The sequence below is a fragment of the Amphibalanus amphitrite genome, unplaced genomic scaffold (assembly GCF_019059575.1).
Source record: "Amphibalanus amphitrite isolate SeventyFive unplaced genomic scaffold, NRLGWU_Aamphi_draft 000333F_arrow, whole genome shotgun sequence".
In the NCBI taxonomy this organism is placed as follows: Eukaryota; Metazoa; Arthropoda; class Thecostraca; order Balanomorpha; family Balanidae; genus Amphibalanus; species Amphibalanus amphitrite.
In genome coordinates this window covers 328,128-355,414 of record NW_024881828.1, presented here as the reverse complement: position 1 = coordinate 355,414, position 27,287 = coordinate 328,128, and the positions used below count along the sequence as shown (strand labels likewise).

The following is a 27,287-nucleotide window of genomic DNA, read 5'->3' as shown; positions in this document are numbered from 1 at the left end:
ACTATTACATCCGTTGGTTATGTGAGGTCAGTTGTGTTCCTAATGATATAAATCGTGTTTACATTTCTCCCCCTTCCACCATCGCATTTTCACCTCTCATTTCCTTCTCTCCGCCTTTCATCTAGCGACAAACAGTCCGATCCTTCTCCCCTGAATACGACGCACCGTGTATAAACAGAAACCTCTCTCCCCATCAACCACTTCCGCTAAGTTCCTCGCCGCCGGCTGACCGAAGTGTATGTAAATATCGGTAACTACCTATCCGAGAAGCAGCCGTAACCTCACTCTGGTCAACGACACTTTCACCTTGCCAAGCGGCGTTGAGCGAGGCGTGAGACCGTGGCTAAGCATTCCGGTCCTGCTTGACCCGAGCGGCGACGCATTAGCATTCATTAGTGGAATGTCCGATTGTTCGAGCGGTCAGTACTGAGAGAGAGGGAGAGAGAGAGAGAGAGAGAGAGAGAGAGAGAGAGAGAGAGAGAGAGAGAGGATGAGAGCCCAGCCTCGAGCTCTCCAGGTTTGTCTACTTCCGTCCCATTCTAGGCTCGCGAGTCCATTATACCAACCCCGGAGGAGACGCCAGAACAAACTATCCGCCAGGTGAAGGGAGTGGAATTAGATGACGGGTCCGCGGGCTAGCCCCGGGGCACTCTGGAACCGGCCACTGAGCCCGATGAGCTAGCCACGGACGGACAATGGCTCACAGTGAGAGTTATACGGCGAGTGACGAAACAATTTGTAACGTCGCCGTAATTATATGTATGGGGTGATTTATTTCGGTTGAATGGCTTGCGAGGGTGATGGAATGCTTGTTTCTAGGCTGTTAGAATAATTTGTTTCTTGCACACGACACTGTGTTGCTGTCATATGATACACTGCAATAATATCCTCGGAGACAATTACACAGGATCCAGGTAGCCACAAACACTTCACTAATTATGTTCATTTGTTATTCACCAGTAAAACGCCTTTTGGGCGAAGAACGAGCGAGCGAGATAGTGAGCCATGCACGTGCAGAAGGGCGAGAGGGTGCTTCCAACGGGCTTGCGCAAGGCACCCTTCAAACCGGTCGCTAGCGGTGTGCCAAATTTGAATGCAATCGGCCCAGCCGTTTCTGAGATCTGGAAGCGGCATTCTGCACGTGCGCACGTGCAAACGGGGTCCAAAATGACTTTTGCACGGCACCCTACTAACTGGTCCCCAACCGTGTACCAAATTTGAGCGCAATCGGCTCAGCCGTTCTCGAGATCTGGAAACGCCCCCTTCACGTGCGCACGTGCAGTAGCACCCTAACCGCAACACATGGGAATGCATTGCCTGGTGGGTACCTACCTGTATGCCAAGTTTCAGCGAAATCGCCCCAGTAATTACCGAGTTACTGAAATGGGAACAAATTTGGCACCTCTTATTGTTGTATTTTGCACGTGCACTGGGGGTGACCCACATGCATCGAGACTATCCTGTTTTGGGTAGAAGGGATGCTGCTACCCTACAAAAATTACCGCAAGTCAATCGCCCAAGCGGCTGCTGAGATATGAACCTCTTAAAATCACTACTTTTGCAAAACAGCTTGAACACCCTTGACTTTTCACGTGGCACGTGCCACGACGGTCACTGAGATGTATCAAAAGTAGTCAATTACGGGGTAGAAGGGATGGGGCTACCCAACAAAAAAGACCGCAGGCCAATCGGTCCAGCGGTTGCTGAGATATAAGCCTCTCAAAAGCGTTACAGGCCGGGCCGGGCCGGGCCGGGCCGGGCCGGGCCGGGCCGGGCCGCTCATACTGAGATTTTTCCGTTATATTGAAAAGACTCACTTCGCTCGCTGCGCTCGCTCGCTCGTAATCAGCTCCTTGCAAGAGTGAAAACGCCAGCGCATAGCCTACCTGTGCCAATGCCTATGGCGATGACGCTACTTTCTTTTTTAAAGTGACGCAAAATCATTGACACGCTTCTTCCGACAAGGAAAGTGATCCACAATTTGCAACCAGATGGGCTTGTGGTCACTGAATAGCGCGGCCCTAATCACTTACCAGCCTCGTTAGTCATACCAGTAAAACGCCTTTTGGGCGAAGAACGAGCGAGCGAGATAGTGAGCCCTGCACGTGCGGAAGGGCGAGAGGGTGCTTCCAACGGGCTTGCGCAAAGCACCCTTCTAACCGGTCGCTAGCGGTGTGCCAAATTTGAACGCAATCGGCCCAGCCGTTCCTGAGATCTGGAAGCGGCATTCTGCACGTGCGCACGTGCAAACGGGGTCCAAAATGACTTTTGCACGGCACCCTACTAACTGGTCCCCAACCGTGTACCAAATTTGAGCGCAATCGGCCCAGCCGTTCTCGAGATCTGGAAACGCCCCCTGCACGTGCGCACGTGCAGTAGCACCCCAACCGCAACACATGAGAATGCATTGCCTGGTGGGTGCCTACCTGTATGCCAAGTTTCAGCGAAATCGCCCCAGTAATTACCGAGTTACTGAAATGGGAACAAATTTGGCACCTCTTATTGTTGTATTTTGCACGTGCACTGGGGGTGACCCACATGCATCGAGAGTATCCTATTTTGGGTAGAAGGGATGCTGCTACCCTACAAAAACTACCGCAAGTCAATAGCCCAAGCGGCTGCTAAAATATGAGCCTCTCAAAATCACTACTTTTGCAAAACAGCTTGAACACCCTTGACTTTTCACGTGGCACGTGCCACGACCGTCACTGAGATGTATCAAAACTAGTCAATTACGGGGTAGAAGGGATGGGGCTACCCAACAAAAAGACCGCAGGCCAATCGGTCCAGCGGTTCCTGAGATATAAGCCTCTCAAAAGCGTTACAGGCCGGGCCGGGCCGGGCCGGGCCGGGCCGGGCCGGGCCGGGCCGGGCCGGGCCGGGCCGCTCATACTGAGATTTTTCCGTTATATTGAAAAGACTCACTTCGCTCGCTGCGCTCGCTCGCTCGTAACCACTCCCTGTGCTCTCCTTTCGCCCGTATAATTGCTGAACATATGCTAAAATAGCCTGCTGAAATGAAGGAGGAACTCTGGAGGGCATCGGACGGAAAACGAAAATACCTAGTGCTTTTTAACAAGTTAGCTTCCATGAAGTATCAATCTGCACACAGTGCAGCGGTGCTCTAGAGTTTCTAAATTTGTATTTACCTTGAAGTAGGTATTTTGCGGCTCTCAGAGTGATCGGTGAATATGAGACATTCTAGAAACGCCGGGGAACTGACGTGACGCTCAAAGAAAAATTTCATTCTTCTAGGTATTTGAAAACTTATTCAATTCATGCATCATCAGCGAACAGCCTTCATATTTTAACAGTCGCACTAGGATTATATCCGATGCGTTCGACTAAATCTCCCTTGGCATCGCTTCTTAATCAATGAGTGACAGAATAACCCTCTGAAAGTTCGCCAAACCCTCGGTTTGATGGCGACACCTGACTGGTGACGTCCGAATCCAGCCCGGTCAGTGGTCCTGACATCGCGGTCTCAAGTCCGTGACTTCACTCAATGCCGGATTTGACCACTGACTATGCGAGAGAGCTGTCCTGTAAGGCTGGGGTTTGGGCATTCTGGCGCGTACGGTACTCGTTTTGAAGCGTGGATATTCCATCGAAAAGCGAAAGCTGCCAGTTTGGATGCATCTAACGGGATTCCTGCGTCGGATATATACCAGTCCTGCAAATGGGTGCGGCATATAGGGAAATTATATACGTTAAATACATCCGGCATTGATGAGATTCTAAAATTTAGAAGTCAATCAGTCTTTGTGATTTTTTCATAAGTCAGTCACATTCATCAGCCTTTGATAAGATTTCATCGCAAGAAAATATTCCAAGCGATCAGAATAGGTGTCATAAAACAAAATCACTCCGCACCCCAGTCGTAGCATACGATGTCATTGAACCATTCTGTCTAGAGCTATAATGGAACTACATATTGGCATAGCCATCATCGCTCCCAGGCCACATTCCAACCCTGACCTCTGTCTTTGTTCGTATCGGTATTCATTGTTGGACTGCCTGACTTTTGTGGGACGACATTGCCCTCCAAACGTCACCGGGTCACATTCTATCCCACGCTGAGTCGTGTCACATTGACCCCGGTGCCGGCTTCTATTCGTTCCTTAGGCGGGCGGGCGCGACGCGGTTCTTGTTTGACTGGTTCCATACGTGGCTTACTGAAGGTGGGTGACCGCCCGGTGATCACATGCAGGGCTGCGGAGTCGATGGATTTTCAGCGACTCCGACTCCGACTCCGACTCCGGCTTTCAAAAACCAGCTCCGACTCCGACTCCGACTCCGGCCAGAATTGTCGACTCCGACCGACTCCAACTCTCGACTCCGACTCCGCAGACCTGGCAGGGCTGCGGAGTCGACGGATTTTCGGTGACTCCGACTCCGACTCCGGCTCGGGTTTCTAAAATCGACTCCGACTCCGACTCCGACTCCGGTCACAACTGTCGACTCCGACCGACTCCGACTCCGACTCCGACTCCGACTCCGCAGCCCTGAATTCACATGTATCCAACGTGACAGTGGATGTTCACAGCTTGAATACACTGAACCATGCACTTATGTAGCATAGAAAGAACGTTGGTAATGTTCACTATACAATCCGTGTCACGAAACAATGAAGCTGTTACGCATATACTTATGATGAAAAAGAATCCGACTAAGTGTATGTATGCATCCGAGCTCAACGGCATTACGATACAACGGAATCCTTTAGCGTGAAGTGAAGGCCCCACAGCACTTTTACACCGCCAACGCATTGACTCACGCTTCATCGCTAGTGCATACTGTGACGCTAGGTTTCATTTGGTCGCGTAACACAATGAAATTGCATATTTACGGTGAACTCCTGTTAATTATATCACCTTTTCAGGTCTGGGCTCGTTAAACAAAACACAGAAAAACGCTCTGAATATCAGCAAACACGTCCAAATTCCTACTGCAATGAAATTTAAACTTGTCTCTCTCAAATGCAATTTAATCTTTACCTCTCTTTCTCGCCCTGCCTCCCTTTATCTTTATACTCTCTCTCTCTCTCTCTCTCTCTCTCTCTCTCTCTCTCTCTCTCTCTCTCTCCTCACTTTCTTCATCTTCCTCTCTGTCCCTTTCAAAACCGCCATGTCTCGAAGCCAATGTGGTGTCGTGTCAGAATTTTCAGTCTCTTGTGAGAGGAAATCTGGGCCCGCCATCCCCGACACCTGTTACATTGCTCCTTTCCACGCCCCCACCCGCCGCGTCGCGCCGTGTCTGCCACGTCACGTCACGCTGTCCCACGTCACGCGTCACGTCATCTCACGTCACCCGTCACGCCTCACGTCATCTAATGTCACGCGCCACACGGCCTCTTCCGTCGGGCGACCGGCAGACAGCGCGGAGGGGCATGCCTGCCCACCGCGCACTCCGTCATGGCTTGTCAATAGTGCCGCGGAGAGAGGCAGTGCGAAGGTCGCACAGGGAGCCAAACAGTCCCCTCTCCTCATCACTCGGCCGGCGGGGCCACCCCGGGGGCACCCGGGGGGCACGTGCGACCACCAGTGGCCTCCCTCCATCACCTACCGCCGGCCATTGCCACGGGCAGACGAAAGCGAAACAGATCGTCCGAGTAAACAGGCATTCAAGGTGGAACCGATCAACGGACTGCGACTGCCGTCAGCGGGCTGTGTATGAACGGGCAGGAGATAGCGCCCGAGGGCGAGCTATGGATACGAGGTGGGGATGGACTGAATGAATGGCGCCTTGATTACGGGAAGGGGAAGGAGGTTATAGAGGCGATTTCGTCATGGTGTGCACGCATAGTTATTGATCGAAAGTCGTGAGAAGTAATACTGCGAAAACGGCATGGTTACCATGTAGGCAAGTGCAGGTCTAATGAAGCTCTTTTTTCGGCACAGCACACCCAACTAAATGAATTTGAATGTATTTAGAAGAGACATTGGTGCGTGCCTTTACTCTCTGCTGTAAATTAAGAAAACATCATGAATCTGGTTGGATGAATAGAATAGAAGGACTCCAACGCTAGACATCTTCGATAAAACTGGTAAAACACAAGGGCGCAATAAAACTGCAATTTAAAATTTTCTGGTGTCGCTCTTGTGCATCACTAATGTTCACAAATAGCATTTCTAATGTCATAGCCGCGCAAAAAGAGCGACCGTCTGTGACCCGTGTCTGAACACAATGACTGACATTCCCGCTTCACACCCGCATATTTCAAATCATTAGCCAGAGACAAATTGTGCGTCGGCACCTGTGGTGTTTCGGAGACGCCGGCGTTAATTAATTAGTGCGGTCGCGTCCGCCTCAGGAAGTCGACTTCTCTCCTCCCGGGACAATTCATTAGCATGTCTGCTCGGCAGGTCGGAGGAGGCGCCCTCGTGCGACCCCTGACAGCTCTGTCTGACCCCGTATGACCCCACATGACCCCGTCTGACCCGGCCGACGTGCTGGTCCGTCCATCACCTGGGGACGCGCGTGTCCGGCAGATGGCCCTCGCCGACTGCTCTTCGCGCAGATAGAGCTCCTATGCAAAGTATCCGTTTCACCGGCCTCGTGAACGCCGAATGAAATGGATATTCTCGCTCAGATTAGATGTAGCCTGTATGTCTCCCGCAGTGCGCAGACGCTCTCAGTTACTCACATAAGACAGTGGGGCTTTACAGAATCATGATAAGTGGACGGCCCGTAGCGTAGTAAGGAAACATGACCTTACTTCTCGTTCATGACATTCCTTATTCCATTCTTCTTAGTTTTTTATGTTTGCGTCAAGAATGTGCATCCGTCGGTGTTCAGAGTTAACATAATTAAACTCCATTCAATGCTGTTCGAGAAAAAAGTTTAATGCAAAGACGCAACAAGCTGTCATGCCATGTCGCGCGCACTGACCTGATCTGTAGAGGAAGTTGTATCTAGCCGACTTGCTGACGTAGGGTGAGTTTCCTGACGTCATGATGGCGGAGTCGGAGTCCGAGTGGTAGCCGGAGATGTCGCTGCCATCGCTCTCCTCCTGGTCTCCGGAGACGTCCCTCATCAGCTTCAGCACCTGCGACATCAACAGGAAGGGCGAGGGAGTCAGTTCCCAGTGTTTAGACAAACTCCAAAGGTGAAGACGGCGCGGTATATGGGGTGCCTGGGAAAATCGTCATTTATGTGCAGGACTGCACCACAATAATGCGAATTCGAGAACATCAAACAGCACACGCTATTCCGACGTACACGGTAAACGTTCAGTTTTCATGGTTGAGGTCTATTTATCATTCAAAACAGCGTTTGCAGCGCTCCGTTTCAATGAAAACAGGATCTTTGAAGTTGTTACCAATACGTCTAAAGACGCTAGCAAAGCTGCTTATTTGTCCATTGACGCCACGCGAGCCGCTATCTCTAGCGAAGGTATTAATTTCGGGCCAAAGGTTCACGTCTAAGCGTCCTTCTTCGAAACAATACGCAGCTGTTTTGCATCACTTTTGCGGACCTTGACAACTCTGAAGACGGGGAGCGATTGATCCGTTAACTTGACAACCGACAGGCACAAAACACGCTTTGTGCTGTTCCTCGGTGATTTGCATGCTTTTAATCGTATCAGATAGAAAAGGCATCCCCGATGGAAAATCTGACTGACGAGTAAACAGCGCCGTTTGAAAGTGGCCCTATCGCGGAGTGTAGACAGCACTTCGGTTTATTTATGTTGGCTTCATGTTCAAGACACTTAGGAATTCTTTATCAACTTTATTCACGGGTACGGGTCTATGATTAACGTATAGGTAGGCTTAGGAAGAATGTACACACATACACATTATAAGTGCACTCATGTCACCGACAGAGCAAGTCTCGGGTTCATCGGCCTGTCGTGACCTTTCTCAGTGGCACATCTATGGTCTAAACTCTAAACAACACATTATTCTTTTCAAGTCACGCAACCTACAACGTAGTGCATCTGAAGCCTCACGTACTTCGTCAAACTTGTTGGGATCTTTATTCCACAGAAAATAACAATCAAATCTTTTCCACGGATCCTCACACACAAATAAGCTACTTCATAAGCAAATATCCCACCATCATTTGTGTAGGGGTCACGCATTGTAAGCTCGGAGTTCAGGGTGCCCAGTCTCCCACAAACCCACCAGGAAACCGTTTGACGGTGGGAGTTTTGTTTGTCTGACTGTCCTGGGTACATGCTGCGTGACGCGAAGCTCAGAATTCGTGGACAAAATTGGTCAATCATGAGGTTTCGTGATAGCAGAAGCCAAAAAAAGCCACACGAATGAGCTCATGTGAACGGTAGCCCAAATGGACTTGTATTTTTAGTAACTGCATTTATTATAAGGGATTAGGGAACATTTGGAGCCTAGCTTTTTTTGCAACTCCACCAATTCACATTTCACTCATGTGCGAGGGACGCCTGAACTATGTGAACATAAGCTCGATACCCTGCAGAAATTCAATGACCTTGTTTCTAGATGCGTACTCGTACTTCATGATTAGAGATATTCGGTCCCTCTATCGACACTGCACTCAACTTCTGGTAATATTTCTAGCGTGACCTTTGTGAGCTTTTCGAGCCCAATGCCCCTTCGTCAGGTGTGACCTTTGTGACATACGACAGACGACCAGAGCGTGTCTTGTCACCACCCAGTGACCTCAAGGCGCGCCCGGTGACCTGAACATGACCTTTTGTGGCTCTGTGGTTGCGCGTTGGCGACCACACCTTGCTAAAGAGGCAATGAAGCGGTACAGCAGAGGGAGGGGAAGTTATGCTAGAGGGGTCGTGCATGACTGGCTGGAGTAATTTGGTATGTGCGCTAGCTTACATGCTGGGAAGCTAACGGAGCTCAGGCTCGTGTGTAGCAGAGCGTAGCTTAGATGTCGACATTGAGTAATGGAGTCGCCCCATGCCCTGTGTGTTGTTATTGGTTAGCGGGTGGTGGTTGCATTGGCTCACGATGGTCATAATTAAACTTGCACATGCGCATTTCCCTGCTGATATAAAAGCCACGTCCGTTCTCTTGTGATTGCACTGGCAATGATGCGCTTTTCGTGATCAAATTATGTCTAAAAGAAATACTTTACGACAGCTTATGTCAGATCTGTTACGCAATTGCAATATGTGGCAGAGTGAGCTGCAAATCACTCACTGTCACAACAATCGCCCTCCCGTTATCTATGGAGTAATACCGCTACGGAACCACATTTTCTGACGTCTCTCGGCTCACCACCGGAACGCCTGCACAAAGCTGCAAACAGCGCGACTAATGCTGCTGCAGAATCCTCTCACCGGCTGAGTCGAGTCGCAGTTCCGACTGCTATAATCCACACACCGCTGCCTCGGCGCGTCAAAATGCCATTCGGAGCCTATTCGGGGCTCCTTCGGCAAAGCCAACAGTGCGAAGTTCCGTAGACATCCGCTGAGACTTCACCACAACCACCACCGCCGCTGCCGGTGCTGCGACCGCTACTCAGACACGGTACGTGAATCAGCGTCGATCTCTCGACGTTTGCCTTGGCTCGTGAGAGCAACGAGTTGTGATTTCTAAAATCTAATTTTTTAACGTCGGTAAAACGCAGAAGGAAAAAGAGAAAGAATTGGACGAAAAAATACGTATAAGAGGAAAAGGCAAAATGAGAAGTTTTAGAAGAGAGATGAAAATAAAAATGAGAAGAAGTGATAACATAAGCCAGTACCTGGCAGAAAGAATGAGAGAGAGAGAGAGAGAGAGAGAGAGAGAGTGAGAGAGAGAGAGAGAGAAAGATAGAGAGAGAGGAGAGAGAGAGGGAGGGAGAGGGAGAGGAGAGAGAGGGAGTGAGAGTGAGAGAGAGAGGGAGAGAGAGAGAAAAAGAAGCAATAATCCTTTCCGTGATGAAGACGTCACGTAACACTCGTCACGTCACGGCCTGGTGCGTCACGCACGTCTCGAGGTGCCGCGTGACTGACTGAGAGCCTCCAACGGTCCTGTCCGCGCGCTCTGTGACGCGTGCGGACACGTCACTGAAGCGCAGTTCCCGTCATCGGAAATTAGTCCAAACACACCGCGAGGACTGCGGTCACTGACATACACGCTGTACTCCTCTCCATACAATGAAGATAGTCGGGAAAGTGAGTGGTTTACATGACGCATATATGGCGGGTGGAGAGCCGAACCATTCCGCAGAGTGGGTTAACAACTTCGCCTGCGTGTGCCGCGCGGCGGCGGCGGCCGGGCGGTCGGGCGGGGTGCAAAGACCCGCTCCGCCTCGGGCTCGGTCTGACACACGGTCACTCATCCCGACTGATTGTCCGACAACTTTCTACGGGCCGGCGAGCGACGCCGAGGTGTATGCACTCTGCAGATCGGGTGTGACCTCCTTCGGCAGACCCGCCGGGGGCGCCGTTTGCAGCGGGTCACTCTCGCCTCCGCCGACGACGTGCCATCGCCATGTTGGGAAGACCGGTCTGAGGCGGCTCACGTTTGTCCGTGACGACCCGTGGTGACCACACTCGCTTAATTGTGCTATGTGGAGGTATATGTTGTTCGTGTTGCCATGTAGGAGGTTAGTACGTCGGCATATTGTAGACATCTCGACTACTCATTCATGTTATTCTGCAGAAGCGGAAATGCAATTTACCCAATTAAACAGGCCATTCATTCTGGATATGGTCGCCCGGGGCCGGGCGGCGGCGGCGGTTTGTTGTCGAGTTTTTGTCCGACGGAAGACAGCCGGTGGAGGGTGATCAATTTGACAGCTCGCCGGGAGCAGGGTGGGCCCGGCACTGAGACAGCCGCACGGGATGGTGGGTGCAGGGTGATGTGGGACCGGAGACTGCGACTCAGGTATGGGAGTTTATCACGGTGATAGCGTCGCAGCGTAGAACGGTAGCACTAAAAGGGGGAGGCTGCACAGTGACTCACACAACCCTATCACTCCTACCAGTGATCGGAGACTGCATCGCTTCACACTACAATATCTTCCTATCGCTACCAATCGAGGAACTTAGTTCAACGCTTATCAGTCATTGTCATCTATGCGGCTATTAAATTAGCTCTTTATTCCATTGCCGATGGCAATCTCAGTGTCAGCCACTCAGCTGTTTGTCCAACGTCCAAGCCAATGACTTGACACATGACATCGGACGCCGGTTCACCGTCTCACAACACATCAATAAACCAGATGTTCTGAATGAAATGAATACAGGTCATATGCCATTGAGACCATTATGACTATGAAAATTGCTCTCACTCGTTTAATGGAACGCTAATCATTATAATTCATTAATGTGGGTCATAAAGCTGATTAAATGAACGCTGGCCGACCACCGCGCGCCTCCTTTCATCCCAGTCAGAACCCCGTTGCGATCGACGAATTAGAGGATGTGGCTGCTTATGCTTTCATCAAATGGAGCTGAAACGCCGCTGGGACCACCAATCTTCTCCTGTCTCGATGCCGCGGCTCGTTTTCCCCGCTCGGCCGCGGCGCGGGATAAAGAGAGGTGTTATCGAGTGATGCCGCTCGGTTGGGGCACTCGGCTCGATTAATTATCGTGTCCCGCCGGATAAGAGTCGGGTTCGTAGGGCGGCGGCGGTTGTGGCCAGCGCAGGCTCGACCGCAGTCTCTCTTCGCTGACCCCATTCCGGTATGATTTAGCTTGTGCGTCCCGACTGGTTAAAGAAGCGCGTGTCCTGACCCGCCCAAGCGCCGGGCGTCTCTCGGAAAGGCAGGAGCCGCCCTCACCCACGCATGAAAACAGCGCAGGGTTGGAACAGCTGGGAAAGTAAATCCAGTGCTACTGATTGATTTGAGCACGAAAAAAACTAACTGAAAACGTCGCAGAAGCTTCGTGGCTAAACTGTGAGACATTGAGCACGATTCGTGATCAGTTCTAATTAGAGCAGCTGTAATTGAGAGGTTTCCGTGACAGGACTTCCGCCTGTGACTCCGACTCTGACTCCGGCGTGACTGGAGCAGCGGCCGTCCCGAGTCATCTCATTGACGCTGCTGACTGGCACCGAAGAGCACCGCACGACCACGGCTTTCTTCAAAACATTCCGCAGTAGCGGAGCCATTGACAGTGGCGGCGTCATCGAGGTCGGGTCACATAGGTCACGAGACGCAGCGGTCAGCCATGTGATGTCAATGTGGTCATGAGAGCGAACCTACGCCTGTCCCGACTGCCAACTGCTCTGACCGCCGCGACATCCCCAATCGCCCAACCCCCCCCCCCCCCCCACCGACGCACAAACCTTCCGACCACACAGTCCCGTCCCGTCCCATAAATTGGGGTAGCTGCGGATTTAATTAAGCTGGAAAGCGATCGATCGGCATTCGATTCATCAGCGGAGATTATAGTCGCTGGCCATTAGAGAGCGATAGGACGTGTAGCGTCGCTCCGGATCGGGCCGGAACAGGAGCATCTCCCGGAGGTCAGAAAGCGCGGTGGCTCGATGGAGTTTCCGCCTCTTTGGACGTTTTAGCCGACCTGCTGTAGCGTATGGATGACGGAAGATGATGGATTCAAAAAGAAAATGCAGAGCGGTGTTACTACTACTACGTTATTGAAAGTAGGGCTTCCGAAACATTCCAGCGAATATGGTGCGATTTGAAGGAGATACTGAGCTGCACAAACGGTTGCTATACGTCGGGTTTCTGATCATTGAGACGATAGCAGCACTGCACGAGGGGAAGATAGCAATTACTTTTATGCAACGATCTACATTGTTCAGAGATGTGTATAGCCGATTGAATCTCACTTTCCCTTATACTTGGAATTGAGTGGAAGCTATGTCTATTCGACGAGAAACAGCGACGGAAGTAAAATGCAGTTGTCGTTGTTGCAGCAAATCCGTCAGAAGTTGACAGATTATATATGAATGACTTCTCGAGACAAGCCAGTGGTTTCACACATGCATGCCGTTGACCTGGATGGAGGCGTCATCTCATAAGGTGTGCCGATACTGCGTTTGAATGACCCTCGCATGACATGCAACTCGGATGAATATATCCATAGACCTCTACATACCGTCTATAATATATCATACACAAAATGAATACGAAATAGTGCGTATAAATTGAGAAATGGTAGTTGTTTTCAATTATTAAATGAAACATGACCGAGCAGCAAGGATGGAGCAAAGATGCATGGCATTGCAAAATACAACTTAAAAATAACTTGTTAGCTCTCGCCAAATTAGGTGACCCACCTTGCTTTACATTGCAGTTTTTGTGATTTACTTCTCGCCTCTCGCTATAAATATCACATTCGGAGCTCGCAAGTCTACTTTTTAATAGCGAAGTCCGTAACGCTCGAACCAGAGATGCATTGATTCTCTAGTGGCACGTAACACTTTGTTGCCGGGTGCTATTGGACATGCCTGACAGGTTTTCGTTTACGGCGTCGTCTAGTGAGCCGTTTAGTGAATTCTCCAGCACGCTCACAGGCAGGATTTGGTATGTATGTTTATGCACTCTGCACTCTTTGCACGTACAGCGGCGTTAAAGGGTGACACAGTCTCACAGGGGGAGAGAGAAGCGTGGATCGCTGCAGAGAAATGCACGCCGAGAGGCAGACGTCCGGCGTCAGGGGAGTGCAGAGGCGAGCTGAATTCTAATTAGAAGGCTAGACGGTCGCTGACACAGATTCGAGGAGCGCGCCGGCTCCGCAGAACGAGAGCGAGAGAGAAACCCAAGACACGGGATCGCCCCACCCGGCGGAGGGCGGTTACCAGGGAGGTCGAGCGATACGGCCGGCACGCCACCTGCTGCACAGCTGGGTATCGGAGTTGTGAGCATGGCTAGCTCGGTTTAACTTTTTATGACGGTTCTATGACACTTTTACATAGCTTTAGTCTGAAACCTATGCATGAGTTAACATGAAAGGACCCACTCATGTTTTTATTTTTTTTCTACAGCTATAAACACGCAAGAAAAGACCAGACCTGCTTTTGCTCTATTCTTGCACTCAAAGGAAAGGGTAAAAATTCTAAATTCGTAAGTGTGAGCTTCACGGCATATACCATGAAAAGGCAGTTTTGCGAGCTGCTAGGCTAAACATAGTGCAGCACCGTACGCATAAAAAACATCTCAGCCAGCACAGTGTACTCCTTGAAGCATTCAAACGCTAGACATGCTTCGATCGCTCCTTCCATTCCTTCGTCACCTTTGGCACCGCAGTGACTACCAGCACCATAATAAGACGCATTGAGTTCGGGCCGAGCGCGGTCTCCCGTCCAACAGCGGCTCTCGGTGACCTACTGTACGCACACGCGCCACCCGCCGGGCGCACCGTGCGGGCTGCGTGTGTCCAAAATGCATTACACCGTGTGAATAAATAGAGAAACGCCTTATTAAGATGGTAATGGGGACTATTTGGATTCGGGTGCCGACGTGTGACTGACCTCTGCGGGATCCGACCGGGGTCGTCGATGAAAAGGCGGCCTCCGTATTGTCTGTATGATGGCCGAGCGGTGCCGGCGAAAGCCGGTGCACCAGAATAGGCCCTCGGGGTTTGAGCTAAGCCAGTCATTGGCATGTATTGAACACGGTATGGCCTTCGGGGGTGACAACGCGACGGGTAATGCCAATAAGGCGTATCCGCCTTATACAGGGTGTCCCATAAGTTCGTTCTCACATTATATTTGCATGTGAAACAGAGTACATTGCGTTTTGATATATTTGTGACCCCTCAATGTGCTCCCCATTAAATAAGCAAACACATGAACACATGCTGCGGCATGCCAACCGGCATGTTTGGCTGCATAGCAGGCTTAAAGTTAACCCAGACTGACTTGACATGCGCCGTGAGCTCCTCGAGGCTTGAACAGCGCTACGCTTCGACGAGCCTAATTTTCAGCATAACCAACAAACATTTATGAAATTTTGATCCGATGAGGTGCCTGGCATGTGATCTTGCCACAAACGCCTGTCACAGTCTTTTTGCACCGCTTTTAAGCTTTGCTTGACCTGTGCACTGATGCACTGTCTTGCCTGAAGATGGGCCTACGACCTCTCGGATGCCATTTTCTCCTCTATAAATGTGTTCATACTCGCGGTTCGAGTTCAGCTTGAGGGCTGAAACTCCTCCTAGATGTTCTTGGAAAAGCATTATGCTTCCCAAAGCTGTTTCTGGGACACCAATCGCAACCTGGTCAGCGTCTGGACGCCTATAACCCCACAATACCGTGACCTTGGCCTTTCGCATAGGAACATAACGGGACGAAACGGAGGCCTCCTCCTTCGCCCTTATGGGGTTGTTTTCGGGTTTGAACGGGTGTTTCATCTCGAATGTGGACTAGTTAGTCCAGATGACCTGGTTGATGTCCTCAGCCCTTTAGTTTTTTTTTTTAGCCTCAGGCATAACGAAACTCATGTTTGGCCATTTTAACCCTCGCCGGCCGAGGGGGGGGGGGGCGGGTGCCGCCCCCCCCCCATAGGGTTTTTTTGCGATAGCTCCGAACACACTGGCGATAGAGAGCTAAAACTTGGCATACCTGACCTTTGATCCAAGCCGGATCTTTTGACACCAACCGCATTTTTGGGTCAGGTCAGGTCACTGACCTATGACGTCATAAGTGAACCTCTGCACGGTCTTCAGATGTCGCAACTTCGCAACGCCCTCACTGCCAGAGGAGATGTCACAGGGAAATGAAACTTGCAGGATCTAGTATCCATTATGAGTCCCACAACTTGTATATCTCGGATTTTTCCTAAAGGTCATATGAGGTCAGGTCATTTTCGTGACCTCACCATTATAAGTCAATGGGGAAAAATTCAAACTGCTATTCTGGCGCCGGGAACGATCTCCAACTATCTCAAGCACACAGAATCGTGATTTGATGCACTCCTTGCAAGGTTAGATGCGTCACTTTTGCAATGTTGACCTTGCGTGACGTCATTTATGACGTCATCAAGGTCATATTAGTTTTTCGTCAATAACTCTTGATCAAATTGAGCTAGCGAGTCGGGAAAGCCACCAATGGACTCAGGAAGACCTGCCGAATCGAATGATATGCGACATGACCTCTTTCGACCAACTTCGTGACCTGGAGGTGCTGACCTGACCTTGACCTGAGGTCAACACCCCAAGTTGACCTGACCCGGACAAAAAGTATATCATTCGACGCGCCTGAGCGAGGCGAACACGATGCTGCCAAAATCGGCGCTCTGCGGCCGTTTTTTGCGAAGTTATTCACCAAAAACTGAGCCGTACCTTTGGGCACTTGACCTGACCTCAGAGGTCACCGGTTGACCTTGGACCTTAAAATCGGGTACCAATCTCTGCGTCTCGTAACGGCGCACACGCTCGTTTTTTCCGCGACGCGCTAGCTCCACCAGGGGCGAAACGGCGAGGGGGGGTCGTACCCGCCCCCCCCCCCTCGGCCGGCGCGTATGTAGAAAACCAATAGGTCCGGCGAGGGTTTTAAGACGTTTTTGACTGTTTTGAGCCCTCCGGTAAGCAAAGCTTAAGTCACCTTGAGTTATGTACCCCGAAAGAACACTCTTAGACAGCTGGTAATCCATCCCGAAAAGTCTGCTTACCAACTTTCTAACCCTTTGACCTTTTTGATGGCCACTTTGGCGCCACACAGTTTTGGCTACACGGCTCACTCCTGAGAGCTGACAAAAAAAGAGGATAAACTTGCAATGATTGACTCCCGACAAATCATCGGTGTCACTTGCTGACTGTGCGTCCAGTTAGCGATGGACATTGTCTTCAGACTGGTAGGCCTCAATCACCCTCAATCGTCGCGAATGGTCACGTGCTAACTAAATACCGAGACGTACCCGTATTGGAGACCTCTATGTTGCGGCGTTAGCCGTCTGTGTAGGAAACGGGCTCTCTAGCAAAAACTATTTTGTCTACAGAAATTAGTCACTGTGGAACACATTTCTACCAGCCATGACAACCACGTAAGCTCAGTAACGAGCCAATTCCAACGTGCCAAGAGAGCCTAAAAGCGTAAAATTTAGGTGAGAACGAACTTATGGGACACCCTGTAGAACTGGCAAGTCAGTTGGTTAGTAAAATACGTAGAAGACCTCTGAGGAGGCGTCGCTCCATGTCAACTCAGTGGCAACCTGTCAAATCTATATGCTTGCTTTTGTTTGCACTTCGTCTATTCCGTATACGGCTATGTTGATCGATTCACCGATGCGTTAGCTCAAATGCCAAAGCTAAAACTCTATCGATGAAATGGCAGCCGCACATATGTAAATTCAATACATCTTCCCGTACCTCACCCTTCACCCTCTCACTCCACCTCTCGCCGACATCTCACTACTCTCCTCCCCTCCCCCTCCTGAGTTCGCGGTCAGTGCTCTCGAGCGACCGTACCTGGGGCGTTACCAAGGCGTCAATAAGGTGTCCCGCGCACTGGGTCAGACCAGTCCGGGCGCCAGTTGCTGGGTGGCCGGAGGAACCAGTCTGGATTGAGGGTTTGTCGTGAACACAGAGCCAGAGCCGCCTGCCGCGCCGAGGGGAAAGAAGGGCGACCGCAGGACGAGGGATGTGACAGATTAGTGAAGGAAAGGGGAGAGGGAAGGGTGGCGAGTGAGGGCGGATGGGTGGCGAACAAGAAGAGAGGAGGGAATAGAACAGGAGAGGAGAGATAGAGAGAAAGAGAGAGCGAGGGAGAGAGAGAGGGAGAGAGGGCGAGAGAGAGAAAGAGAGAGAGAGAGAGAGAGAGAGAGAGAGAGAGAGAGAGAGAGAGAGAGAGAGAGAGAGAGAGAGAGAGGAATAGGTGAGTGGGTGTGGGGGCCGCGGAAACAAGGACACGACGTACGGCATGTGTCACCACGCGCTTTGTGCAGAACCGGTTCCTGTGAGAGATTTGTGGGCCATCTATAATAGAAAGGTGACGGAAAGCGGCGAACAATGTACAATTGGTACTGTTAGGTGTGAAAACTTTTAAAAGCAGCATACCGGCAATTATCTACAGCTTTAATGATGCCATGCATTTGTTGCTTTATTGTTACGATTTTTTGGGTAAGTTAAAAGTTTTGATGCTTGTGAAAATTGACGTTGAAATATGCTTGCACCTAATTGCTTTAAATTTGGTACTATTTAGAATCAGTCAGACGGTGGAGAGCGATAGGTTATGATTTTTCCACTTACTGTGCTTCCGTTATGCGTACGGGCTACTGTCGCGCTTTACCAGGGATAGCAAGATTTCCACACCGCATATCCTTCATACAGCTGAACAATCAAGGATCTATCTGAACTTTCCACACTCTGACGCGCCTCTATCAGATGGCCACGATCGCATGGAATGCGGTCAGAGCAGGGTTACTTGCGATGCTACTGCCATGTCAGATCACCGCTTGATGAAGCTTGATAAGGCACTACCGGGGATGCATGCCACTCAGAAGCAAGAGAAGCTACTCATGCTAAGCCGGCTGCCTAGCTGAGGGCATACGCGGGGATAACTGTGCATATCTGGGCTTGTTTGTTGACTGATGAAGCTGGCTTGCGTTTGCCATCGCTATACTAAACCACAAAGCCAGTCATGCCCAACCGCCAGATGAACAGCACACTGACGTTTAGTAGATATATCCGGGAAAAGTGACCCGGTGAGCTACCTTATGAGGCGGAGACTGTCCGTCTATCCATCATGGCTGCTGAATAGCAGCCAGCAGGTGGCCAAAGTATGAGCTTATAATTCAGTCAGAATGAACTCACTTGGGGCCGGGAGGTAGACTATCTAGACTTACGTTCATAAGTCCCATAACAAAGTAATTTTGAGGCACAGAAGTTCATTGCAACAGACATTCATTGCAAGTTTTTTTCCCAGAGCACGTAGGTTATTCGTACACCCAAGGCCAAACATCACCTAATGAATGAACGAGAAACCAGCCTTTCCACTGCTCGTCTGAAGGTCATTCTCAGTCTCGTTTACACAGCTTTTCGGTCAGCGGACATGGCAAGCCGCCAGATCAAACCTCAGTGACGACGTGGAATCCATGTGAACCTGAGCGCCCGGTTCATCAGGTCTGATAGCGGCACGACCCGACCGGCGAGTGAAAGCTCTGCCGTATCGTTGCCAATTCATCTCGCAGTGAGAGGGTGGGCGGCTGATCATAATTATTGCACGACTGCGGATGATTACATTCCACCGTCAAATATGACCGAGTCGACGGGCTGTTGGGTTTCTCTCAGCCTACTTTTGGGCCATACGACCCCATGGGACTGGGTGGTGCCTTGACCGGGGGCGTCTTACTATCGGTCGTTACCAGCCAGCTCTTATGGCAAACAACCATAACCTGTACCTACTTAGCTTCATTTTACGCTAACATCATCAGAGTTTTCCAGCGTAGGTGCATTGTTTTCACATGAGAAGCGGGAAGTTTGGGGTTCATGTATGGTAATGCAACGTTTATGATCGGGTAATTGGACGGATATTATATCGAACTCCGCCCCAGACATTATAGTCTTTTTAAGCGTCTCGTGACTGCCTCATGAACGGAAAGGCGATAATTAATATCACACACATTTTCATTAAGCTTGAATAGGTAGAGACCTGTAAGTGTAGGCCCACCAGCGAGGCAGAGCCTTAGTGTCGATGAAGTTCGTATTGAAAATGTCAAGACGACTGAACATAATCGCTTTTTATCGCATCGAAAAATTAGGATGTTTTGACTGTACATAGTGGGTGAAAAAAAGCATTGCGAAATGCGAATATAAACATTGTAGAGGACTTTGTAACGCATTTCACAGAGTGGACTGACCTGATCGATGCCGTTGCCGTAGCGCATCAGGATCGGGACGACCACCGTGGCGTCCTGCATGTCCTTCACCTCCTTCTTCAGCTGCGTGAAGTGGAACAGACAGTCCTTGTCGTGGTCGATGCGTCTCTGCAGGATGCCCAGGAAGACGTCCAGGCTGTGATTGCCCAAGATCGGCTCCACCACGTTCAGGATCGTCTTGTTTTTGATGAGCCGCTCCTGGATCTCCTGCTGAGTAATGCTGAGCTGCCGTTGGTGTGAGACCTGGATCGGGGCCGGGCCGTGGCTGATGCTGCGACTGATGGTCTGTTTTGAGGACGTGGACAGACTCAGCTCCTCTAGCTTCTCCAGCGCCGCCTTGTAAGAAGTCACCACCTTCTTGAACTCGAGTTTCAGTGCGTCGTGCAGGTTCATCAGCGATCCGTCCGACGTACCCACCATGCCGTGGTGACCCATTCCTTCGATCGCCTTGTCCAGTGCCTTACGTCTGCCAACAAGCATCTTCTTGATCTTGGGATCGGTGTGGACGATGACCTTGAGCAGTTTCTTGCAGGAGGCGATGAACGGGCCGCACTGCTCCCACTTGATGTTGCCCGTCAAGCTGTCCTCTTGCTGAGCGAAGAACTTGACCATCTGCATCACGACGACGTCTGGCTTCAGCGTCTTGACGGAGAAGTTGAGCCCGTCGGAGAGGAACACCTTGGCGTACAGCGCCTCCAGGATCGGCAGACTGTCGGGCATGGACTCGATGAACACATCCACGGGCAGGTCGGTCAGGATCACCTTGAACGTGCCGTGACTCAGGCGGTTGACAAAGTTAGCGGCCTCACGGTACTGCTGGTTCTCGTACATCTGCAGGATGCGCTTCACCGCAAACTTGGGACTCACATCAGCAATAGTCATCGAGCTGATGCGGTTGAGGTCCAGGTAGCTGCTCGGCTCGTCTGCGTCACCTTGCCACTTGCTCTTCCTCCACTGCAGACGCTGCACAGGACGACGGTGAGCCTTCTCCGGGCGGAACCTCATCTGCTTCTCCGGCGCCGGCTGATGGTGAGGAACCATAGTCTGCAGCGGCATCGCCGGCTTGTAGGTCCACGTGGAGGTCTTCATGGCCGATAGGTCCATGGGGAGCGAGGCGCGTGCCCCCAGAGGGTACTTACCGCGCAGGTGCAGGTCGTGGTACCGCTCCAGACGGTCCCCGTTCAGACTGTGTGGGTTAAACATGTCTGCGCACGGGGTCGAACGATCCCCGAGTGTCCTCAAATTCTCGTAACCTCACAGTTCACGCACCAGTCTCAAAGTTCCCACTGTCACTCTGTCACCTATCGGCCCTCTACCACTTCTAGTCACCGGGTCGCAAGCGAGAGCGTGGGACGCAGCGCGTGGCAGCGGCGGTGCGGGAGCGCTCGAGACAGCGGCCGACCGGGGAAGCGTCGCGCCGCCGACTGACGGACGCAGCAGAAGTGGGCCGTCGTCGGTCGGGGCGCCGTCGGCCCGGCCACTCGGAGAAACTGAGCTCGCTCGCCGGCCGGACCTCCCGACGAGAGGCGCGACCGCCGGCCGGCCGGCCTGGCGGCGGGGTTAAGTGGCGAATAATGCGCCCGGCGATCGTGACACTGGCGGTGTCACCGCTATTATCGTGGCGATTTGTCTCCGCCGAGAGTCCGGCACTGAGCGCTGTTAAACAACCGACTAGAAACGGTGAAAATGGAGAATTAAAACCGCTAACGGGTTGTTTTGTTGAAGCCTGGCAACCAGAAGTAAGATATAGCTTTTGACGTCATTTCGACTGGCTGAGAATAGCTGTTTTCACGACGGGCTATCCGGCGAATGCACCTGATTTGACCAAATCTGCACCTAATTTCTTTTACAGCAAATATCTTCATTTTATGAATTTATTTCAGTGTTTTAATCGATGATGCTATCTGATAATATGACAAAGCAGGCATATAAGCAATTAGTGCAACCCTAGCTGATAGCTGTTAAGAGACACACTGAACCTGATTTGACCAAATCTGCACCTAATCTGTACCAGATGTGCACCAAATGTGTACCAGATGGCCGTCGTGAAAACGGCTAATATGAACTTCAAGTGTCTGAATTGACTTCAAGTAAGCACAGTTCACCTGAGGAACACGCAAGGTCTGGCCAGTGGCCAAGGACAGACACGTCCAAAAAGCGAGACGGCAAGAGGGTTATACCCATAGCTCTCATCCCTGGCGATTTTTTTAGAGAACCGATAGAGCCGGCAAGGGTAGGTAAAATTCAAACAATTTCAGCACAAGCTGCAGACTAATGAAAGCTAGTGCTGCTGTTGATCGATCTTGCATCCTTAGTGTTTATCCATGCTTCAGGGCACAGCAACGGACGGCAACGGACGGCAGGCCCGTCTGTTTCCAGTTTCGGTGACTGGGTGGTTACAACTTATATCGGTATCCTGCCAATTCTTCAACCGATGCACGTAATTTTAATGTGGAAATTCAACTTCTTTGACTTTGCCTTCGTACTTGGCACTATGCATGAGTAACAATATGTATGTTTGTATTCATAATTATAGAGCCACGTTAACGAGTATCGCATTAAGTCACTCTCCCGTTGAGCCTTTGAAGTTCAGTATCTTGGCCGACCTCCAAGCGTTCGTGTTGTGTGCCAGCGGGATGCTATTCAGACTCCCACGATCGATAAAGTGGTGCCTCTTCTCTCTCTCTGGGGTGGCTCCCAGGTCACTTTTACCGGATCTACTGAGCCCCTGTGATCTCCTCTTCAGTCACGCGCAGCAGCCGACAGTGGGTTGTCGCGCGTGGTGTTATGACTATTAATGTATTCAAAATATGTTTCTCTCAAGCTGAGGTTTTCTTCACCAATATCTGACTTGAAAGGTAGGTATTAGTAGATACTGGAGTACCTACTGGGAGCCTTGGTAATGTTTTAGTGACCCAGATAGGTAGAAATCTGGATATAATCGTCAAAATTGCAGGCTCAATAAGTGATGTGTAAAACGTTGTTTTGACACCAGCTATGTAGTTTTATTGGGAGCTTTATTGGGTTCGAGTTTACACATTAATTATGTCCCAGCTGAATAACAACATATACAACTACCTCAATAAGTGATGTATTACAGACAAAAGAAAATACACAGTTTTGAGCGCACTGGACCGCGAACGATGAAGAAGCTAAGAAAAGGACAATTAAAATTTGCCGTTGCATGACATTCAAAGGTTAGATCACGGATGATTATAAAAAACAGCCTTAGCTTAAATGTTTTTTCTTCTTTTTTTTTGCTAACGAAAAACGTTAACTGCTTGACGCTGTGGACCAGTCATTCACCACAGAACAGATTCGGCACACTTCTAAGTTCTATGTATCAAAACAGAACTGTCTATTTTCATAAGGAAAAATGTATAGCTGGCTGTTCAATTGGGCACCGATAGGTTATTGATACTTGGGACTCCCTCTCTAAAACAAAATTAATTCTAACCACGCGACAAGGGCAAAGTAGCACCTGTTTAGGCAACAGGTCGTTTTTATCCCGTGCGCTAACCGCGCGTGGCGAGCCAAAACCCGTTGGCGCTGTGTGGCTAACCACACTCTCCCAGGTAAACGGGACAGGACCAGACACAACCATGACCGGTGCGCTCAACCATCGCCGCGCCGTTTGTTCGCGACCAGCGAACCCTCAGATCTGCTCTTCGGGGTCCGCCCGTTTTTACGAGATTCCCAAACGGCGCATGTGTTTTTGTATGCGCCGCGGCGATAAAAGAGAAAGCCGCCTCCCTCGGCGCGCGGTGCCGCCGCTGACCCAGCGTGCCCCGAGGCTACTCCCTCGCCGACGCCGCCGCCAGTCCAGACTGCCAGAGCAGGATCAGATTCGCCGAGAGTGATAACTTTGCCCAGGAATGCCGCGCGCACTCAGAAGTGGGGCGAGTGTGTTCGAGTGCCCATCAAGGTGCCGGAGCAGCCAGAGCAGCAGACGCCGTATGGCGCATGCAGTTTTCAGTTCATCCAGTTATCAAGTAGTTTGTCAGCTTATTCAGAAATTCAGTCAAGCAGTTGTCCCCTAGTCCAGTCGTCCAGTCCAGTCGTCCAAACATTAAGTCATCCATCCAGCCATTCGTCTATTTTCTATTCGTCCATTAGCCCAGTCGTTGTTTGTCGTTTTGTGCATTCGTCCATTGGTTCGTTTGCTACTCAAACAATTACAACTGTACATTTATTAATTCACCCATTCGTTCAGTCGCTTATTTGCCCTTTATCCATTCGTTCATCCGTACATTTATCCACTCGTCTATTAGTTCAGTCGTTTATTTGTCCTTTTGCACCTATTCGTCCATTGGTTCATTTCTTTCTCAATCATTTGTCCATTTGTTCTCCGTCCACTCATCCAGTCGCTTATTTATCCATTTGTTCCTTTGCCCATTCGTTCAGCCGTTCACTCGTCCGCAGTCGTCCAGTCTCGGATCCATCAAACGATGACACCTGGCACGCGGAAGGTCCGACGGAACATGCTTGGCTTCCATACAGGTGTCGGTCCGTGCGTCGGGTCACTACAAACTAGCTGCTGTCGTTCTCGGTATCTAGCAGCAAACCGTCACGTGACCAAAATATATGCAGGTAGCTGTCGGGTCGCATAGTCACGTGACATGTCGGAGTTCAGACCACCCTCAGATATAGCAGATAGGGGAGGGTCACGTGGTCACTGGAGATGTGTTTGGAATGTCAAACGTCTCCGGTGCCGTCAGTGATCCGTGACCGTCTTATGTCTCTAGATGTTTGATCGAGGTCTATCTGCCGAGTTACAGAGCACATATCTTCATGTTTCCTTCCACACTTGTTCAGTATTTGAACGCGAGTAATTCTGAGACCTACGCACATGCATAATATATCTGTAGAAAGTGGAACAGAGCATTTTTAAGCAATAAGACCTTTCTTAAATGCTGGTGGGAAGGTAGGACTTGTAAAATAAATATATGGCCACATAAAGATTACTCATCAGTTATGCTTTCAACAAGGCACGTGGGTCTACGATTACCTACACAATAACCTGAAAGCCTATATTGTATTTAGAGGAAAGACGAGGAAATAAATTATTTTTAATCAAGCTAGAGCACGGCTAGTTGCCAAGTGCCAAAGAACAGCCAATATACATATACATAAAAGTAAAACACATTCGGGACACTCCGCCAGCATTCCGCAAAGAAACAAAGGTGTGAGCAAATAATGAAATAAATTATCGCCTTTAAAACTGCTTCGGCAGGAAATTCGGCTTAATCAGCTTGGAAAGCACGGCGCGCGCTTGCTTTCGCAGAGAAGCTGGCAGCGGTGTGCGGCCCAAATTCTCGCATAGAAAGTTGCTATTTATGAGTGGCGGCGCGGCGGGCGCGGATTCTAGCGATCACGCTTTATCGGCACGTCCGGAGCTGATGGAGCCGACGGCGATTCGTCACGGGGCGACTGCCGCGACGTCCACAGCCCTTTGTTGACGCCGAACACCGACGTGTAAAGGTGGTGTGGGAATGTGTGAGAATGTGCTGCGTTGTGTGCTACCTACATAGTTCATGAGCCTTTTATATTCTACTGTATAGTCTCTCTTGAAAGTATCGCGTCAGGGGCTGCGGCGGCTCGGCGAACTATTCCATTCAGTTTGGGGACCCCAGCAGTGAGGTCATGGACTGTATCATAAAAAGTACGCTGTAACACGATTCTACGCCAACGGTAGGAGGAAAACTGCTATATGACGCAGGCACCAGCGGCTGACAACTGGGTCAAAACAGGCAGAGGCCGGCCAGAGGTCATGCTCGTATCGCTCTTCCTTGACCCCGTCCACCGCCCCAGGCGGACACCGGCGCCGCTTGGGCTCACCAGCCGGGCGCTCGTCGGTCTGCCTTAGTGGGCGCCAATCACTCAGTGTGCGTGACGCGAAAATCACAGCAAAGCAAAGTTCCGCCATAATCCTACTGTAAAGAGGCCTGCTGAACGACGTCAACAGGTCATGAGGGGGGCAGCCTGGCATCAAATAAGGCTTTTAAAAAGAAGACGGCTGAACAGTACCTAAACATTTTTTTTGTCGCCGCTCACTAACCAGCTCATTAAAAAGAGAGAACTCCAAATATAGGACTGGCTAGAGAGCGAATTGGCGAATTGGCTAGAGAGAGAGAGAGAGAGAGAGAGAGAGAGAGAGAGAGAGAGAGAGAGAGAGAGAGAGAGAGAGAGAGAGAGAGAGAGAGAGAGAGAGAGAGAGAGAGAGAGAGAGAGAGAGAGAGAGAGAGAGAGAGAGAGAGAGAGAGAGAGAGAGAGAGAGAGAGAGAGAGAGAGAGAGAGAGAGAGAGGAGAGAGAGAGAGAGAGAGAGAGAGAGAGAGAGAGAGAGAGAGAGAGAGAGAGAGAGAGAGAGAGAGAGAGAGAGAGAGAGAGAGAGAGAGAGAGAGAGAGAGAGAGAGAGAGAGAGAGAGGAGAGAGAGAGAGAGAGAGAGAGAGAGAGAGAGAGAGAGAGAGAGAGAGAGAGAGAGAGAGAGAGAGAGAGAGAGAGAGAGAGAGAGAGGAGAGAGAGAGAGAGAGAGAGAGAGAGAGAGAGAGAGAGAGAGAGAGAGAGAGAGAGAGAGAGAGAGAGAGAGAGAGAGAGAGAGAGAGAGAGAGAGAGAGAGAGAGAGAGAGAGAGAGAGGAGAGAGAGAGAGAGAGAGAGAGAGAGAGAGAGAGAGAGAGAGAGAGAGAGAGAACTTTTGTTTTTTTAACCCGCTCGCGGGTGCGTCTGCAACCACGGATGCATTCTGTTAGCGGGTGCAAGTGAGTGCAACCGATGTTTTTTTTCGTATTCGGGCACGGGTTTCCGGCTTTTACGACAAAAATATGTGACAGTCGTGCCGATGACGGCTGAAATGATTAACTTTGCAATGAAACAAAGCTCAACAAATCCTCTGCGAGTAGGTCGGCTTCCGTTGACTACATGCTTACTGCCATCACCAGTTAGCGGACGGCGACTCCCACCTCCCCCTATCCCTCCGCAGTCCGTAATCACTCCCCTCGGCCCGCCGCGCCGGCTGCCTCCGCGTGTCAGGCTTCGGTCAGTGCTACCAGCGGCTCTCAAACCTTTCCGCTCAACCGCGGCTGGGACAGGCAGCGCCTTCCCTCAGAGTCGCGATACTTTCAAGAGAGACTATACGTTCAGGATGGTCGGTCGGTATGCCTGAGGTTGGATTGCTTACCAGAAGTTGAAGTGATCAATACTCATGCTGTATGCTTTTGAAAAATACTATCAAGTCATCAGATACCACTTCCACAGGTTGGGAAAATGGAATACCATTTTGTGTCAGAAAACTAATGGACAGGAATTTTCACCGATTGTTTAACCCATTATTCATAAGGCGGTTTCTATTTACACAGGTTTTGGCGCACAGGCTGGCAGCCACATGACTTCTCTATGCATTTCTGGCGTTTTAATACCGCTATAGCCTGCATAGCTCCGGTCCCACCAGGCCCTTCACCCTGCCCGTCTCATCATTCACTCCCCTCCCCTCCCCTCCCTCCTGGGGATGACCTCTGACCAGCGGCCTGCCATCCCCGGAATCGCCCGTCGCGGGGAGGCTAATAATGGATTGTTGT

The 27,287-nt window shown here is 50.6% G+C and overlaps 1 protein-coding gene across 1 annotated transcript in view; it reads right to left on the bottom strand.

Moving 5' to 3' along the window:
- Window positions 1-21,139, bottom strand: part of LOC122388714 — a 39,335-nt gene extending 18,196 nt beyond the window's left edge. Inside the window, exons 1-2 of the mRNA XM_043380072.1 lie at window positions 19,696-21,139; window positions 6,892-7,048 (exon numbers count right to left, since the gene is read on the bottom strand). Of these exons, the coding sequence (XP_043236007.1) occupies window positions 6,892-7,048; window positions 19,696-20,916 (1,378 nt within the window). The 5' untranslated portion in view covers window positions 20,917-21,139. The remainder of the gene's footprint in view (window positions 1-6,891; window positions 7,049-19,695) is intronic.
- Window positions 21,140-27,287: the final 6,148 nt, after the last annotated feature.